We start from the raw sequence: 20341 nt of genomic DNA on the forward strand, positions 1-20341 counted from the left end.
TTGAGTTTTTTCCGAGTTTGCTATTTCTATTTCTGACTAAACCAACCTTAATCTTGACAGTTAAATTCTATGAAGTGAAAACAATATCCACTTTTCCTAGAGCTGTGGGGCTCCATGTGATTGGCCAAATATTTTGACATGCGTGCAGCATGTGAATGCATGGCACATGTAGCCTTAACATCGCAATGAAGGTACATTTTCGATTTATTGTGCAGCCCTATTTTTTTTTTTTTGGAATAATGAAGTAATGTAACAAACCCAAACGTTTAACACAAAATGTAAACTAAATGTTTAATAGGGCAACAAGGATACAATCTCCATGAGGAATTTGGAATTTGTTTTTGCATATTTGACGTCTTCACTTTAGATGTCAGACATAAACTTAAAACTCCCCGCACTTTATTTAAAGATTCCAAAGCCTGCAAAATCGACTTGGATCAAATAGCTTACGATGTACTCCCACTTCTGTAGGTTCAATCCCCAGGCCGATTTTGGAAATGAGTAGACGCACTACGGTCAACGGTTTAAAACACCAATCAGAATTTTATAACTTTTATTAAATGTTTTTATCTGTGAATAAATATGTGAACCGCCTGCGACACTTGGCAGCACAAATATACATAAAGAAGGAATCCGAAGAACACCAAACACGTTACATTCAGAATACTTCAGTCGCTGCACACATTTCACGTCTACGACAGCCGAGTGGAGCTGCAGGTCGGGATCAGCTCAAAGCCAATATTGCTCGTTTGACCGTACAATCATGACATTTGTATTGCTAATTGTTCCTTGACATTTTGCAATGCTTGTGCTTCTTTTAATCCACTTTTTAAATAACAAATTCAATCAAACTGAATGCACTGATCCCATGTGAACGGAATTTGGACTGTAGATTGTTAATATTGCAGACATGTTGATTGCTGGGTTCACTTCGTCTGTACAGGGACAACATCCAAACGGCCAACAGGCTACACACACACACACACACACACACACACACACACACACACACACACACGCATACACACACGCATACACACACACAAAAAAACTGTCATCAACATCTGCACAACCTTTCAAGTATGACAGATTCTTCTGCACATTACAGATACAAACACAATCCATCTGCATTATAAAAGGTCCTTTCAGTTTGCTTGTGGAAACAGACTGGACCGTCCTGAGTCCTCTGCAGGAACACGTGTTTACATACAAACCATCATCATTCATGTGATACATTACAGAGTCAACACATTTTTCTGCACTAAAAGCTTTCATGTGACAAACATATTTAGACTGATAGCAACACAAATAAATGTAAACACCACTGGGTCACAACGGGAGCGTTAAAGCATGAAATGAAGAAGAAAAAAACTCAAATCATTACAACAGATCAGACATTTTCTGGTAAAATCTCACAAAGAAAAAACTGAAAAATAAATCAAACTAGAACTGCAAGCAGTTATGACGGGGTCCAAGCCTCCCCCGGCGCGAGTCGGACACCCAAGCGAAAGAGATATCCAAGGCGCGACACTGGGGAGGCAAACATCAGGAAATATCGTGAGGTGTGAGCTGCAATGTCTGTAGTACATTGCAATTGCAAATTTCCCATTTACATTGATTGAGTTATAGGCCAAAACGAGTCTAGGTCGATTATAGCGCCTCCTAAAGGTCGATCATCAATCCACATCAATCATTTGGTACAGAGCCTCAGAGTGGCATGCCGAACAAGCATCACAAGTTGCATGTTGATAGCAATTACTACGGCAGAGAAATTGCAATCGCAAATGTCCCATTTACATGCATTGAGTTATTGGCAAAAGGCGGCTACGTTCATTATAGCGCCCCCTAATGGTCGATCTTTACCAAATTTGGTACGGAGCCTAAGAGTGGCGTGTCGAACAATAATCTCAAATTTTGCGCTGATAGCTTTTAATTTGGAGATATGCTAAAGTTCGTGTTTTGTAGCTAGCTACGAAAATTAGTTTGCTTGTAAATTGCGCATAGTTTAATGTAGCAAAATTCTTTTCATAACTTTAAGTCACAATCTTAGCGAAAACAATAGGGTTCCACAGCTCCGTCGGATCTGGGAAACTGCACTGCCTTGCAAACGCAGTTCCCAGCCCCCTCGGGCTTGGACCCCTAATTAGGAGACAACTACAACTCCCAGAGAACATTGCTGTAAGAAACAATTAGAGGCTGAACTTTGTGGAGCTAGCTGTTTACCTGTTAATCAGGAGTTCATTTAGATTCGCTTTGTTGAATCACACCATGAAAGACGTGTTTTTTTTATGGCTGCATCATTCAATCAAACTCTACAAAGTTATGGTTAGTTTTGCACAGGAAGTTTTGAGCACCATTTAAAACACATTTCAAAATACTTTGTGATCTCCAGTTGAATTTTTTAAATAAAGTTCTGTGGGTTGAACGATGTTTAGGATGTATTCTTTTTCTATTGTTGAGTGCAAACTTAAAAGTATAAAACTTCTTCTGTCGTTGGACATTTACAGTAATACGAGCTGCTGTCAGCGCTGGCAGCGTCATGTACGATACTTAGAAACTCTGAACTTTGGCTGACTTGTTTTCATTACATTATGTTACAATAAAATTAAATAAAAATACAATAACAGTTTAACAGTGAAAAATAAAATACAGTTTTTTTGGGGGGGTGAAAACAAAAAACAGCCATTAGATTGCAAAATAAAAAAAAAAAAAAGCTATTTAAAGCTAACTTTGTTTTTGTTTTTTTTCAACCTTCCCATGTTTTTGTGTGTAAGTAACTAATGGAAACAACAATCTCTGAAATTAGTCCAGTATTGAGCGAGAACGCTGTGACCAGCAGCCGCGAACCGGGCTGCCATGCAATCCTATAGGGCAAATATGCATCGTCAATTTCCATCCACTAAAAGTGCCGTTTTTGTCACTGACGGGCTCAGATTATTATTCTGTCTGACTACATTATGGAAAGGATCCCTACAGAGATAGACCTTTTTGTTAAAGAGTAAGAGCCTCTTTGTTTAACTAGAAACAGCTCCGAAATCTCTAGCCTCCCTAGAAATCCTTTCCATAATGTTGTCAGACTCTTAGAATATTAATCTGAGCCTGTCAGCGGCACAACTGCCCCATAGCTTACATTGTAGCTTGATTCGCTCACTGCCGACTGCTATATACTATATGTCGTAGATTGCTGTTCCCATCACTCACTTAGATTCAAAGATATGGGAAAATAGGATGAAAAACAAAAACAAAGTTACCCTTTAAAGGCTGAATATTTAGCAGTTTTAATTTAAATATTAATCTTAAACCCATATTTGAAAATTGAAATACTGACATTTTCCAGTTTTTAGTGAAATCTACCTCACGCACCTCGTGATCAAAGCTGTTCGATTACAGGACCACAACTACACACCTGTACGTATTTACACTCATTTATCCTCGTCTCAGGAATATATACACACACACTACATGAATGTACACGTTAAAATAAATACATATCACACAAACACACCAAAAGTGTGTGGAGGAAGATACATTCCAGCACGTTGAGATGATAAATTGAGGAAGGTTTTGTAACCAGGGTACGAAACCTCCTCCACATTACATCCGCTACTTCCTGCTTTCAGCTTTTCAGAATAATAAAAGAACCATTAAAAAGTAAATAACAGACTTGGACGACTTATTTCCTATAAAGCTGATGACAAAAAATACAGAAGGAGAAATTAAATAACATTTTCCCCCACTTTAAGTGCATACATTAATATTTTACAAAAACGACATCAAATAGCATGACAAGGAGCTTTTACACTGAAGGGATGGTGGTTGTTCTGGGTGTAAAGGGACTGTTGAGGGATTTTTTCCCCACACTGCAGTTTATCGTTTGGGTTGTTTAAATGTTCCTAACTGTTTTCTATGTGTGGGTTGTTAAATAGAATTCCCATTTAAGACATTTTCCTGTACCGCACCGCCATCCAGGCTGAATGATCGAACACATTTCACAACCATCCCAACCCATTCTCACTCCCAACTCATAGAATACGGACTCTTGGTCAGTGGCTCTCAGCATCAGATACAGATGCAAAAGTCACCCTTTAGCGTCTGTACGGAACGCATCGGGCAGAGAGATGACGTAGTATTAAGAGAGACAACGGTAGAGGGAAGTATGAACGACTGAAAATCTGCGTAAGGAGGATGGTTGGCAACACAGGACTTTCACCCAGAGCATCAAAAATTTACACCAAAGGTCCCGACCCAGAGCGTAAAAGATTTACACCAAAGGTCCCGACCCAGAGCGTCAAAAACGTGAAGCCAAAGGTCCCGACCCAGAGCGTCAAATAGTGACGCCAAAGGAGACTTTTTTAGTAAGTAACTTACGCCAAAGGCACCTGACCAAGCGTCGCATTTTTTGACGCGATGGGAGTGAGAATGTGTTGACCATCCAGCTTCTTTTCTCAGGGCGTTTTCCATCAGAGCATGCCGTCCAGGTTCTTCTCCGCGTTGGTCTTGTCGTCGCCGGTGCTTTCCTGAGGGCTGTACTGAGTGTGGTAATCGCGGAGGATGGTCACCACATCGTGGTGGCCAAAGTGGACTGCTTCATCCATCGGTGTGTTCCCCCACCTGAAGCAAACAGAACAAGAGGCGGACGAGAGCCATGTTGGTCTGCTGCAACCTTAAACTATTCACATGAACAATTAATGCGACTGGAATCCACTGGGTTCAACTAAAAAGAACATATAATCAGAAACATCCCCCTGATTCTGAAACTAGAGTGATTTTTTATCAATACATCAATTTGTTAAGTAGCTAGTAGTTTTTGATTCTTTAAATACATTTTTTTTGTCAATAAAAAGGTCAGAAAAAAAGCAGTTTAAAGGTCAAAATTTAATAAAAGGCAAGGCAGCTTTAATTGCATAGCACAATTCAGCAACAAGGCAATTCAATTGTGCTTTACATAAAACGTATATAATCACAGCTCAAATAGAATAAGACAGACGTTACTAACGTTACCATGGCAACTACCAGCAACGGGCGGAGTGTACACGCTGCCTCCTGTTTACTCCGGCACGTGCGTGCCCAGTATACGAGAATCTTCATGCGAGATATGCGGTTTGTCCGTAGGAGATTAGTTCTTCTACTGGAGCTAAAAACTGTTGGGTGCACGGAGATCGCTTTTGGCTCAAAACTCCGCTTAAAAAAACAAAACGTAGCGATGTAAATATAGCTTTAGCGAGGACTCGAGCGGCAGTGTACAGAAATTACAGAATGGTTAAAACTAATGACAGAGGCCGCTGCCTTTGAAAATACGATTGCCAGATTGAATAATACCCAAGCCAATTCTTCAAAAATGTCTGGTCTACATTAAAGTTGCTGTGCCTTAGAGAGTGCATATGGCCATGCTATATGTGTATAAATGTGTAGTATGTATGTGTAATTCTGCATAGGTATTTTCACCGTAACTGACATGGGGAGGGGGGTGGAGGGAGAGCGGCTGCCTCTTTCTTTTCTGTATGTGTATTTTATTATGTGTGCTTTATGTCTGTGTAAAATAGTTATGTTAAAAACAAATAAAAGTTACCTGTCTTTGGGAACTGGGTTGACTTTGCAGGCCTCCAGCAGGAAGCGAACTACCTCAGCATGTCCTGAGAGAAATACACACACACACACACACACACACACACACACACACAAAAACATTGAAAAGAGCAGCAAATGTCAAAGAAAACGTAAAATTTGTGAGGACTACGGTTAACTGCTCCTCAGATCTCTGCAGGGTAAATCCAGACAGCTAGCTAGACTATCTGTCCAATCTGAGTTTTCTGTTGCACGACTAAAATTACTTTTGAACGTACACATGTTCCACCAAGACAAGTTCCTTCCCGAGTGGAAATTATGATACATTCTTTACCTCTTATTATTAAACTGTTTGCATAGAATCATATTATACTGGATACTCTAAACAAGATAACGTGGAAGCCACTGTCTTGTCCTTGTCTGGAGCACGGTGTGATGCTGAGGAAAGAACAGGCACTCCCTGACTAGATAAGGGAGACGTCATCGACTCTGACAAGACAACAGCTGACGACATCAAACCCTGTCTCATGATTGTATTTCACACATAAATAAGCTGCTGTAGAGAGCTTTTCGTTAGGTCATTGTCTGTACTATTCTGTAGTGCGGAGACTGCCTCCTTGTCGGGTTCTCAAGTAAAATGAACTTTGACTATTTCAGTGGTCCTGTCTATTATTTGAAAATGAAAGTATTCTAACACCGAGGCTATTTTGCAGAGGCACCGTGGCTCCGTCCGGCGCTTAGCTCCGCCCAAGACGATTGTGATTGGTTTAAAGAAATGCCAACAAACCAGAAACGTTTTTCTCCTATCCCGGAATGCTGTGTGGACTAGCCAGACCTTCCTCCACAGCGCTGTGGACGAAGGTCTGGCAAAGCGAGACTACATTAACATTGACGACAATCTCCTCTGGTGTTTTTACCTTCAGCAGCTGCCACGTGCAGGGCCGTCCTGGAGTCGTAGTCCCTCTGCTCCATGTCCATGGAGGATAACGCAAACCTGGACGAAAGAACCGACAAACGTCAAGCACCGACTACAAAAACTTTACACTGATTGGAGCAAAGCAAGCATGGAGAAAACGGTTTGCTTTGTAGCTCAGCAGATGCATGGTGTCACCATTAGGCAAAGGTCCGCAAATCGCTTTGGGCCCTGACCTACCAGGGGGCCCCATCAACACCGATGGACTATTCATGATGAAACTGGCTGGAAAAATTAAGAAAAGTGGGAGGAAAGTAGCGACACTGCCAAAGGTACCAATCTTTTTGACAGTGCCGAAAGCTACTAAAGATAACAATAATGTTAAAGAGCAACCAAAAGCTGCCGCTTGCGCTAGCAGCACTAGTGTTAGCATAAAGCAGTACTACTAGCGAAGTAGCATGCCTGCGTTTGCCTTGGGCCCCCAAATTGCTAAATCTGCCACTGGGTGTCACAAAGGACGCACAAGGTGGGAGTCCACTCGCCCAATGTATAAAAGGAACAAATGCTGAAGAGGGTCCCTAGTAAATATGATGAATAAGTTATTTTTACAACTGCAATCCATTTTTTTTTGTTATTACAGAGGGAAAGAACCAGAAAAAAAGGTACCGTTGGGTACCGGGGACCGAATTTCAGGGAACAGTACCCAGTGTTTCCCACAGAATTGGATTCTATTTGCGGTGGTAGCTGACCTGGGGGTTGGGGGTCCACGCGCAGAAAGAGGTGCAGAGTTCTTATATTAATTGTACTGCAAATATTTTTGCCAACTTTGTATTACAGCTTAAAGGAACACGCCGATGCTCCCAATAAGTGACAAAATAACGCCAACATTTTCCTATTTACATGTTGTGATTTGTACAGTCAGTGTGTACAAATAACAAGGTCACATGAGACACAGCCATCTTCTAACCGTATACGTACTGGGAACCAGGGACGTGCACAGACATTTGGAGGGGCTATTGCTCTAATCTGGAAAAAAGGCAACAGCCCCTTATGAGTTATTAGCCTACTCCAACTTAAAGAAAATGCCCCTGATAAATTAGGCCTACTTCACATTAAGTGAATAATGTAGGATGGTTGCTTGACATTATCAAATGCTTCTCTCACAGCTGGCCCGCTAGCAGTTTTAATCCAGCTCTTTGCAGATCTTTTAGCTGCTTCTTTGAGCTCTCTTTCTCTCTTCTTCGTTGTCTTTGTTGTGAAGGCATACTTAAGCACACAAAACTAACATTAGGCTATTAACATTTTTTTTTATGCAAAGTTTATTACATTTTACAATTGGGACATTCATTTATCATCTCATAACAAAGTAAGGCGACTTTCACTTTCGCTGACGTCACATCTGATTGTTGGCTGAAAACTCACGTTACATATTCAAGAGCCCAAACCATCACATCCCTGAGCCTCTCTCTTCTCTACAGAGCGCACACTAATGTAACGGACGTAACGTAGCTACGTTAGCCTGCTGCTGTAACGTAGCAGGCTGTCATCAGCTTTGGTTGATAACGTAGCATTTTACGTTAATATGAGGCAATGCTGTGCGACGTAATGCACACGTTACAAGCTGAAGCTGCACTTTATTCAAAGCTCAAGTGGATTTTTTTGGTTACTATTGACAGGGCATTTGTCATAATCTCCATAACTTTAAAAACTCACATATACGAGTATATATATACACACATATGACCTTGTCAACTTGTTTTCTGCTGCATTGATGCAGCTATGTCTGGGCGCCACTCCATTGGTTGATAGACCGACATCCTGCTACGCTCTGCGGTGTCCTGCTGCGTCCTGCTGAACCCTGCTGCGTCCTGCTACGTCCAGCTATGCTCTGCTGTGCCACGCTACATCCTGTAACGCCCTGCAGTGCCCTGCTAGGACATGAACTACTACGACTACCATTTGTAGTCACTGTTCCATTATCTTTATTATGACTATAATTGCCACTGTTCATCACATCCCCAACCGGCACCGTCAGACACCGTCTACCATGAGTCTGGGTCTGGCCGAGGTTTCTCCCTAAAAGGGAGTTTTTCCTCGCCACTGTTGCACTAAATGCTTGCTCTTGGGGGAATTACTGGAATTGTTGGGACTTTATAAATTATAGAGTGTGGTCTAGACCTACTCTTTCTGTAAAGTGTCTCGAGATAACTCTTGTTATGATTTAATACTATAAATAAAATTGAATTGAATTGATAGGACATGGTGGGGAGTTGAGTGGCCTATTTTACGGGCAGTTTTGCCCGTAAAATTTTGCTACCGACGAACGAATGCTGAAAAGGGTCCCCGGATATGTTCTGCACAAAAATACCTCAGATCTTTTCTTTGAATAAAGAGCTTAGTGCACCACACGGTCTCCCTGAAAATTCCTTGATTCATAAAAAAAACGGCGCCCAGGAAATCCACGACACAGACTAAAGAGAGATGTCAAGAGAGCAGGTGGTCCGAAAGTTTAGCACGCAGAGTTAAAGAGTTGCCTCACCTCCTCAGGGCGGAGACGTCTCCGGTGTAGGCAGCAAACAGCAGATTGATCACAGACTTCACCTGAAACGCAACAAGAAGCACATTACAGAGTGTAGCAGGGTTTACATTATTGCTACTGATATCAACGTGTAGATTTAGAGACGTGCCCGAGGGGAGTTGCCGAGCACAGCGCGATCTACAAATATTGTGTATTAATGTCCGTACATCCATTGAATGAACATATGGGTATGAACATGTTTATGGAAATGTTAATAATGAGAGTTGCAGGTGGGTTGTACTTTTGTGTAGTGCTGAAAATCAGGGATGTAACCATACACTCAACTCACGATTTGATTTTAAGTCCACGATACAAAAATATTCCTTTATTTATATAAACTGTGCAAAACAGCAGATGTGTCCCCTATTTACAAAAACAACATTGAACGCAACACAAGCTTACAGGGCCGGACACAAACGCAACACTCTCCGACAGCGGCAGTGTCCATGCTGTCAGTCACACTTTCCACCGTTTAGCTGTCAGCATTTTAACCGTGTTTAAGCAAGCTAGCGTTACTAGCTAACGGCAGGCTAACGTTACCTGCTGTGTAATATTAGCTAGCATTACGCCCTGGGCTCATTAAAAAATGCATCGCGATTCATTTTTTTATCGCAACTGGGGTCCGTTTCAGAAAGCAGGTTTAGTAAAAACTCTGAGCTTGTTAACCCTGAGATGAGGGGAAACTCTGGGTTTTGTCGTGACGATATCATCGCGCATCCCTACACAATAAGAAATGGAACGAGAGAAGTGACAGTAGTAGGTGTTTACAGTTTACGGCCGAGAGAACCAGCAGAACATGTTCTGTGCTGAAGTGTAAAGATTTTAAAGAGCTCATATTATGCTTTTTGGCTTTTTCCCTTTCCTTTATTGTGTTATATATCTTTTTTGTGCATGTTATAGGTTTACAAAGTGAAAAAGCCCAAAGTCCATCTACCATCTCCAACAGAAAACACTGTTCACAAACTGCTCCAAACAGCTCTATTGTAGTCCAGCCTTTACTTCAGAGACGACTTTGTAACACACGTTATAATGCTCGCCTAGCTGCTAGCGTGGCACGCCCTCATACTCTGCTTCTGACTGGCTAGTAGTCCTAACCTAGTTACTGTCAGGGCACGCCCTCATACTCTGCTTCTGACTGGCTAGTAGTCCTTACCTAGGTACTGTCAGGGAACGCCCTCATACTCTGCTTCTGACTGGCTAGTAGTGCTTACCTAGGTACTGCGCATGTGCGACTCCCAACTAAGATGGAATAGAAGTGAGATGTCTCACTCTGTAGCTAAAACAGAGAGCTCAACACACAGGGTGAAAAGAGGACGTGCAGTACAACAAAAATATGGTGTTTTTTGAAAATAAAACCATGTAAACCTATTCTGATATAACCTCTAAATACAATTATGAACCTGAAAATGAGCATTATATGAGCACTTTAAGAGGAGGAGGAGGAGGAGGATGGAGAGAAGCTGAAAAAAGGGAGCATGTTGCTGGGACTCACCCTCTGGTCTCCCCCCTCCCTGCGAGGATCCAGTTTCTTAGCAAAGTGTCTCAGGTTATCGTAGTTGTGGAAGTTACAGAGGGAAACCAGGTCCTGAAAGAAGACATACGTACATTTGATTCGATTTTTCGATTTTATTTTAGCACATACGACAAATTAAGTGAAAAAAGACCCAGAAAACGCTCAAGGGCCTTGGCATGTTGGGTTCCCAAAATAATTCAACGAATGGTGGCATATAGAAAATAAAAAAAACAGTCTATAAAAAAGGGAGAGAAGAAACAAGGGACATGTTAGGCTACTGATACAAAATATTTTTCACAGATTAGTTAGCTAACCCTTTCTTTTTTCTCTTATACACTATTCTTTTGTTTGATTTTTTGTCATTTTTTATTGCTTTGCTTGATATTTATGTTTATTACTAACTTTGAAAATAATGTTATTTCATGTCTTAATATTTATGTTTTTAATATATCTATTCTTTAGCACCTTATCCATACAGAGAGATGAATATTTTATTCCTTTCTCCTAAGTCCCATTTTATTATGTTTTTTTTTAATCTAGAAATGCCTTTGAAATGTTTGTCTTTTACACATTTTTATTCTGACTTATCTATTTAGTCCCTCCAGAAAAACGCGATTATGCAATTGCATAATTCAATGCACAACCAACCAGTCCGCATATTTATGCGGGGGCCGCATTTTTTCCAAATACGCCGCACTTTCGCGGCATAAATTGCCGATTTCCGCGCAAAATATGCGGGGCTTGCATGATTTCATAATCCCCGCATTTTCAAAAAAAAAAAATTACGTTTACTTCACACAAGAGCAGCCATTTTCCCGTTGCCATGGGAACGTTATGAAGAGACGTAATTACGCGACGTGAACATCATCGAAAAGCTGCAAACCCCGCGATGAAGCCATGATGAAACTGCAGTTTTTGCAAGTTCCCGCAATTTCATCGCATAAAATTGCATAAATATCCCGCATATTCCATCGCATTTTTTAAGAAAACGTGACGCATAATCAAGGATTTTTGCCCGCAACAATCACAAAAAAAAACTGTCTATTTTCAATCATTTTTATTGTAAGTCTTGTTGTTTTTTTATCCTTAATATTTATGATAACTATTATTATTACAAATTGAATTGCTTGCCTCGACACTTTAAAAACGATAACACACATACCATCGGTTTTATGCATGACTAACAGTTTACTCCATCATCTGTTTTACATTGTTTTTCCTGGTGTGAATTTTATATATTGTTATTTATTATCATTCATTGTTTTAAGAACCTTTCATTTGTTTTAAGCACTTTTTACCTTTGACACTTATTTTATTAACTTTTTAATGGCATGTGTACTTTTTAGCCGCAAGGGAAAGTAGTATTTTAGTTTTAAATGGGTTAATTTTTTTAAAAATGTTAAATAAAAATGTATTTAAACGTTGGAATAGATTTTTGTATTGTGACACCGGGGCATTTCTTTCTTTCTTTCTTTCCAGGAGAGAGGCCAGGGCAACCGTCCCGTCCAGTGGTTCTTTTAGATATATAGATACTTTATTCATCCTGAGGGAAATTGTAGGCATCCAGTAGCTTAGACAACCATAACACAACACACATTCACACATATATCTCACATACATAAAAATCACTCGCAGAAATTTAAAAATTTAACAATTTGTGAAGTGATTACAAAGGTCTGGTATGGACTGACCATATGATGCAATGACCACAATGAGGTGCTATGGTAGAGTGTGTGCAATGGTGGTAGGGCAAAAGTGAACAGTGCAGGAATTGAACAGTGCAACAGCTTTATTAAATATTAACTATGACTATGAAAAGACAAGAATGGAAACAATAGAATTGCTTGACAAACAAGAAAAGAAATAATATACTTTAAGAACAATATATAACAGGGAATAACATGTAGATGTTATGACCACAGTCCAGATTGTGTAGGAGGGCTAATATAGCCTATTAGACAGTCAGGTGTACAGCAGACAAAGTGATATAATGGAATGGGCAGAGAGAGACAGGCTCATGCTGAAAAGTCCATTTCTCCCCTCTGCCCTCCCCCTTTTATATGGCTTTTTAGATAACCAAACCTGGCTTTTTAAGGAGTTTTTAAAGTGTGTTCCTACATCAGTGGTCCCCTTGTGCCCGTGCCCTCACCCCAGCCTAACCCTTACCGTGCAGAACTGGATGCCTCTGACGCTGTTGCCCAGCTTGTCGAGCGGTGGAGACCAACACATGATGCCCATCACGTTTGGAACAACCAGCAGAATGCCACCGGCGACGCCCGATTTAGCCGGCAGACCGACCTGAAACAGAAGGAGGGAGGAGGGAGGAGGACGTGTTGAAATGCATTTTTTCCCCCGAAAAAGGAGCTTGGGGTTTTGACAAATGAGATACTGACGTGGAAAGCGAACTGCCCGGAGAAGTCGTACATGCCGCAGGAATGCATCAGACTCAGAGTGTCTCGCACCGACTCTGGGCTCAGCACGCGCTCTCCTGTGATTGGACAGAAGCCGCCGTTGGCCAGAGTCGCCGCCATGACGCTGGCGCTCTCGCAGGTCACCTCGATGGAACACAACTGACATGGGGAAGATCATAAGGTACATAAACAAAAAAATTTTTGTGATTAACAAGTTTTTTTTTGTTTTTTTTTAAAATCATACAAAACATACAATTTCGTCATCACCGCTCACCCAGAAAAAAATCAAGAAAAGATGACACAGCAACTACAACACAATATTCAAGACCATTCAACAAAATAGACAAACCGTGAACTAGGGCTGAACGATTAATCGTTTTCAATTTTGGAATCGAAAATTTGACAGAATGCAATTAGTGAAGGCCGCGATTAATTGAATGTGCAATATTTAATTCAATGTTTGGTGTAACATTTGGTTCAACGTTTTTTTTTTTTTTATTCCTCTTTTTATTATGATATAAAAAGTGTTTACAGAAATGTCCTATTTGGGCACCTGGGTAGCTCACCTGGTGGAGCGCGCGCCCATATATAGAGGTTTACTCCTCGGTGCAGCGGGCGCCGGTTGAACTCCGCCCTGCGGCCCTTTGCTGCATGTCATTCCCTCTCTCTCTCCCCTTTCATGTCTTCAGCTGTTCTGTACAAATAAAGGCCTAAAATGCCCAAAAAAAACTTCCTATTTTCAGTGGATTGTTTATTTCTTTTGTATAACTTTATTTAACGTGATTGTAGAAGGTGTAATATTTAGATGCTGCTATTGAACGGAGTCCTTATGTTTATTCGCCCAGCAGTTTTCCTTGGATTAGGGTGGTTGTTGGGTCTTTGTAAATTATAGAGTGTGGTCTAGACCTAGTCTATCTGTAAAGTGTCTTGAGATAACTCTTGTTATGATTTGATACTATAAATAAAACTGAATTGAACCAGATCAGAAATTTCGGTTTACAGGAAAGTACTGATATCTTTCATTGGAATTTTCATTTTTTTTTTTTTTTTTATTATTATTATAACTTTAGCTTTTGTGATAAATGTCCTGTGTTTGACCGTTCAATGCTCAACGCTTATTAAAAGAAAAGCACTTATTGCTGCCAATTCATATCTATGTTCTCATCCTTGTAGAAGAATATAGAGCCGTTTTGGTGGTGTCTCAGGTTATAAAGCTCCATGGCATGATCTCTCTGTTACACAGGGAATATTAGCTGCAGCTGATACTTTTAACAAAAAAAACACAAATCGAATTGTAATCGCGCTAGTGCTGTGTATTGGCAAGAATCTGGCGATACGATACGTATCACGATACATAGGTCACGATTCAATATATTGCAATATATTTCGATACTGTGCGTAAGGCGATATATTGGGATTTTTTTTTTAAAGGATTTTTAGAAAAACTAATATTTAAAAAAAAAACATGAGTTTAGAACTTTAGGTAAACAATTCAGTACACAGAAAATCAAACTGCCGGTTTGGGATTGTGGTTCACAGGTTCTTAGTGAGCTAATGTTTATATACTAAAGTAAGCCAAAGTTCAGCCATAGCTACATTGTTAGCTTCTAGCAAAAAGTCAGGCACTGTTAGGCACTGTTAGGCAAGGACACTAGTGGTGCGTCTCAGCATAGCCATCTAGCGGTAGGGGGTTTAAACACAACATAAACGTGAACCACTGTCTTACATGAATATTTTTGCACGTAAACTAAAAAAATAAAATCGATATTGCGTTTTTGAAAATCGATACAGTATTGCTAAATAAAATATTGCGATACTCAATATCGATTTTTTTCTTACACCCCCTAAATCGCACTATCAGGCAGAAAAATCGCAATTCGATTTTTTTTCCCCCCAAATCGTTCAGCCCTACCATAAACCAAACAAACACGTATAAATGACAACACCATAAGCACATCATACACGTCTCTCCCAGGCACAAAGCTTTTTAGGAGCCCTCAAAGGAAAAAGGTTTGACTTGATTAAACTATTAATAAATATCCAGGGTTGACTTGAAACAGGTTACACGGCGAAATGTAGCCGTTTCGCTTACGATCGTCAAATTAAATGACATTTTAAATATCTAAGATGATGACACAAATGGGCTTCTGCAGCTTTAGCTGCTTGTTGCACGTTTAAACAGTTCAGTAGTGGAAGAAATAACACCCTTTTTTTCCCTTCTAAGCTCCGTTTACCTGGAAGTAGAAGTCGAGGATGGACGTCATGTCTGTCCCCTCTGGAAAACACTGAAAGAACGACAACATTCAGTATGTTTACAGTACATGCACACTAATATTCCACTATTATTCAGAACGTGACATTATTCCGACTTAGATTCAGGTCAAGTTAACAGCATTTTCTGTTTGGATATTCTGAATAAGGCCTTTTTCCCGAATATAGCATTTTCCGATTTACCCTTGTGTTGTCTTCCATTCGACATGCGTCTAGGTCTCTTGTTGGACACTTTTGGCGCTTTTGTCAATGTTGTTTTTTTTTTTGGGTGAACGCTTCTTGCTCCTTTTAATATCCTTTTTTCTGGGCGAAGAAGAAGACTCCTGTTACTGAAATTTAGATTTTGAATACGCGTGGTCCTCCATGTTTCCTTCTTCAAACTTGCCGGGGCCGGGAAGCGACGATACCCGTTAGCAGCATTAGCAGCACCTGTGAGTTGATCATGTGATAGCGAAAACGCGAAAGGCGGAGCAGTATGTCCTGTTATGTATTAACGTATCTCAAGATGGCTCATGGATATGGAGTGTTACCCCAGTTCATGCAAACGCAAATGTCAAATTTCAAGCCAATAGGAATACTTGGAATTGATGGTGGTGGTCAATATTCATGAAAAAGGACACGTTTGTGAACGGGCAACACAGATTTTGATAATGAACAACTAAACATATTACACACTGGACCTTTAATGCTTCTTTTCACTACCATGTATAAACACCACTAACACCAACTTACTACCACCACTTTTACCATTATTTTTGGAATTCATGGTCAATAATAATCCTCATTTATAGGAGATCATATCTAATTCTTGAGTTAAAAAAGCAGAAATTATGAATTATTTAGACTGATATTAAAGGAAGGATCATCACAGAAGAGTATATGTCAACGTTCAGTGAGGATACTGTTTCGAAACATTTGAAAAAAACATTTCAAATGCTGAAAAATGTAATAAAAAACACCCAAAATGCAATGAAAGTAGAGTTCCGATCTTTTGTTGTACTTGCGAAGCGCTTCGTACGGAATCACCTGTGTTGTTTTTGAGCAATCAAAGTCAGGTAGTCAAAAAGAAACCCATGTTTCTGATACAGACATTTAGAGAACAGGAAGACAACACACAGGTTATGACATGTGGGATATGCCGGTATTGTTCGGATTATAGAGGCATTCTTTTTATAAAGAAAATTAATAAAAAACAAAATTACATAATGATGCAGAAAGTATGGAGTATCTTACGGCTACAAGTTAAGGAGAACATCACATGTAAAATAGAGTTAATGAGAACATATTTACTTTGCAAAAACAACAACACAAATGTTAAGTGTATGTCAACAACAAAAGTATCGCTCTGCGTGTTCAGATCAGTTTATACGGGTACAGTGGACCAAAAATAAGCAATAAATGCAGGGCTGGCCCGTGGCATAGGCAGTATAGGCAAAAGCAAGTGGCGCCCGCAGTCCAACTGAGTAAAGAAAAGTTAAAGATGGAAATGTAGGTAAAAAAAATTAAAAATATCGCACAGCAATGTTGTAAAGCGTCAAAAAAGTGACAAAAACGCCCCAAAAAATTGCAATACACGTTGAAAAAAAAAAAAGCGTTGAAAAACGTCAAAAAGTGTCAACCTTCGCCACAAAGGCAGAAAAAACGTGTCAAGAACGTCAAAAAAGTGACCCAAAAAAACGTTAAAGGTGCCCCTGCACATATATTATTACTTTATATTATGCTATATATTTCATTACTTTGTGGTAATGTCTGAAGTTCTACCATGGACTCTGACATTTTCTGAGGAAAAAAAATGCCTTGGTTACCTTGTTTCAAGCCATTCTAGCGTGGTATAGAAAGCCTGCAGGAAGACTCCGCTCGATTTGTGCCAGTTGTTATTAATATTCAACGAGCTAAACTGCTTGACTCTGATTGGCTAACAGCTAGCCAATGAGAGCCTGGCTGTCGGCATCCTTTACCCAGCGCAACTGGGCGAGCTCATGAATAGTAATGAGCTCAGGCGGCAACACCACGTCAGACTGACCAGCTTTTGGAATTGGCCTGATTTCTCTGCTTATTTCTTCTCAGTGGCTAGAGCTGACAGAGGAGGTAGCAGTTCATTTTTCACATTCATGACATAACAAACACATATGGACCTAACATATTAAAAAAAATATACAAGTAAAAATGGTTTTGTGTGGTAGGGCACCTTTAAAATAAATTGACAAAAATGTTGCAAATGTCACAAATGTAGAGAAAAGCGACAAAAACACAGAAAAAGCACCAAAAAAATATGAAAGAAAACACAGCGACAGAAATTATGAAAAAACGTGTCAAAAATGTCAAAGAAAACAACAAAAAACTTTGAGAAAAAAGGAACAAAAAAAACGTCAAAAAAAAAGAGACAAAAACAGCTGACTTCTTGCCTAGGGCACTAAATTGTTAAGGACCGGCTCTGGGTAAATGTGATTGTGACTTATGTGAGCGAGAATACAAAAATATAACAGTCTGGCTGCACCTTGAGGTTTCTCGCTCGCAGCTCTACATGACCTTACCTTCTTCTCCTTCAGGTAGTAGCCGATGGCAAAGTTTCTGTCTCCAGACTCGCGCTCCGACTGGAAACTGGGACACACAGACAGGGAAACAGCATGACTCAGCGCATGGCGGAGACGTTTCCTTCTTTATTCGGTTCGGGGTTCAACGTTTGAGGTGCACTATGAGTTCCTGGCATGGTTTCAGCGCAATTTCATTTGTGTCTCAAATCATAGGCGTCGCTCCTTGATCCGCTAGCTGCCTGCCCCCTGAACACACCGTGAAAAAGCCCAGTCTCGGGAGACAACACAGGGGTCGTAAACGTCAAGCTAACACTAGGGGCACAGGCTGTGCACCGAAAGACAACAAACCACGTTCCAGCCAATCACCGACAAGATGGTTGGGGGAGCGGGAGGGGGTTAGTGACAGTTAGTCATGATGACAGTTACGGAAACATGGGGGGAGGGGCAAGTTTGCTCTGTTTTGAATTTACTTGGAACGTCAACAGAAGTGACCTCATGCAGGAACTCATCTTTAAGGTCCAAAAGTATTTTTAAAAAAATTTAAAAAAATGTCAAACTTTGAGAAAAAGGGTTGAAAAAAAAGCATCGGAAATGCATGGAAAATGTGTGCAAAGATCAAAAAACCCGTCAAAAAAGTAAAAACATTGCCAAACTTCGAGGAAAAAAGCTTGGAAAAAGCTGCGAAAAAGCGGGGGGGAAAAAGGTCAAAAATATAAGCATAAAAATTGCAAAAGCGTCAAGCGCCTACTCAATCCTTGATCGGCTAACGGCACATTCATTATGATCATTATTATGATACCATGATGCCCAGACAGGCAACCGGGTTATTATATTTACTGGCCCAACGTGGCAGAAATCAGCTTTATTGGCCAGGTCTGCGTAATCAAACAAGGAATTTGAGTACAAAGTATAACACTCGCTTAACATATAAAGAATAAAAACAGAAAGGACGGTTACAAATTATATATATAAAAATACTGTTAAGTATACAGTATAACAATACAATAGAATTTACAGCTTTACAAGAAATACACAATAACAATTGACAATTGAAGAGAGGGAAGAAATAGATGCAATATCAGTATGGTCTGAGATTTAAGATTTAAATATAAATACACTCACCTAAAGGATTATTAGGAACACCTGTAAGATTTCTCGTTAATGCAATTATCTAATTAACCAATCACATGGCAGCTGATTCAATGCATTTAGGGGTGTGGTCCAGGTCTAGACAATCTCCTGAACTCCAAACTGAATGTCAGAATGGGAAAGAGAGGTGATCTAAGCTACTTTGAGCGTGGCATGGTTGTTGGTGCCAGACAGGCTGGTCTGAGTTATCTCACAATCTGCTCAGTTACTGGGATTTTCACACACAACCATTTCTAGGGTTCACAAAGAATGGTCTAAAAAAGGAAAAACATCCAGTATGCGGCAGTCCTCTGGGCGAAAACGCCTTGTTGATGCTAGAGGTCAGAGGAGAATGGGCCGACTGATTCCAGCTGATGGGGATCAACTTTGACTCAAATAACCACTCGTTACAACCGAGGTATGCAGCAAAGCATTTGTGAAGCCACAACACGCACAACCTTGAGGTGGATGGGCTACACCAGCAGAAGACCCCACCGGGTACCACTAAAAATAGGAAAATGAGGCTACAATTTGCACGAGCTCACCAAGATTGGACAGTTGAATGTTGCCTGGTCTGGTGAGTCTCAATTTCTGTTGAGACATTCAGATGGTAGAGTCAGAATTTGGCGTAAACAGAATGAGAACATGGATCCGTCATGCCTTGTTACCACTGGGCAGGCTGGTGGTGGTGTACTGGTGTGGGGGATGTTTTCTTGGCACACTTTAGGCCCCTTAGTACCAATTGGGCATCGTTTAAATGCCACAGCCTACCTGAGCATTGTTTCTGACCATGTCCATCCCTTCATGACCACCATGTACCCATCCTCTGATGGCTACTTCCAGCAGGATAATGCATCATGTCACAAAGCTTGAATCATTCTTGAACATGACAATGAGTTCATGGTACTAAAATGGCCCCCACAGTCACCAGATCTCAACCCAATAGAACATCTTTGGGATGTGATGGAACGGGAGCTTCGTCCCCTGGATTGTGCATCCCACAAATCTCCATCAACTGCAAGATGCTATCCTCTCAATATGGGCCAACATTTCTAGAGAATGCTTCCAGCACCTTGTTGAATCAATGCCACGAAGAATTAAAGCAGTTTTGAAGGCGAAAGGGGGTCAAACACGGTATTAGTAGGGTGTTCCTAATAATCCTTTAGGTGAGTGATGGCGCAGTGGATATGACACATGCCTTTGGTGTGGGAGACCTGGGTTCGATTCCCACTGCGATACATCAACCAATGTGTCCCTGAGCAAGACACTTAACCCCTAGTTGCTCCAGTGGTGTGTGACCTCTGACATACAGTATATTGCAATTGTAAGTCGCTTTGGATGAAAGCGTCAGCTAAATGACATGTAATGTAATGAAAAATATACATGAGGTAGATGAGCAGAACAGTGTTGATTTGACTTGCTCGGGGC

At 40.5% G+C, this 20341-nt stretch overlaps 1 protein-coding gene and 1 long non-coding RNA gene across 3 annotated transcripts in view; both read right to left on the bottom strand.

Annotated features, from left to right (window-relative positions):
- Positions 1–539: 539 nt before the first annotated feature.
- On the bottom strand, positions 540–2698 carry LOC118494444. The gene is made up of 2 exons (XR_004896575.1): positions 2138–2698; positions 540–1426 (listed from the first exon to the last, which is right to left on the bottom strand). It is a non-coding gene; the product is annotated as an uncharacterized LOC118494444 (long non-coding RNA).
- A 1389-nt stretch (positions 2699–4087) lies between these two features.
- The window catches only part of glsa (glutaminase a), a 48235-nt gene continuing 31981 nt past the window's right edge, over positions 4088–20341 (bottom strand). For both annotated transcript variants that reach the window (XM_031304792.2, XM_031304791.2), the window contains exons 10-18: positions 17786–17852; positions 15215–15265; positions 12963–13139; positions 12736–12867; positions 10549–10641; positions 9018–9079; positions 6483–6559; positions 5570–5633; positions 4088–4611 (exon numbers count right to left, since the gene is read on the bottom strand). In XM_031304792.2, coding sequence (XP_031160652.1) covers positions 4461–4611; positions 5570–5633; positions 6483–6559; positions 9018–9079; positions 10549–10641; positions 12736–12867; positions 12963–13139; positions 15215–15265; positions 17786–17852 — 874 coding nt within the window. In that variant the 3' untranslated portion in view covers positions 4088–4460. The remainder of the gene's footprint in view (positions 4612–5569; positions 5634–6482; positions 6560–9017; positions 9080–10548; positions 10642–12735; positions 12868–12962; positions 13140–15214; positions 15266–17785; positions 17853–20341) is intronic.

The sequence above is a fragment of the Sander lucioperca genome, chromosome 24, assembly GCF_008315115.2.
Source record: "Sander lucioperca isolate FBNREF2018 chromosome 24, SLUC_FBN_1.2, whole genome shotgun sequence".
Lineage (NCBI taxonomy): Eukaryota > Metazoa > Chordata > Actinopteri > Perciformes > Percidae > Sander > Sander lucioperca.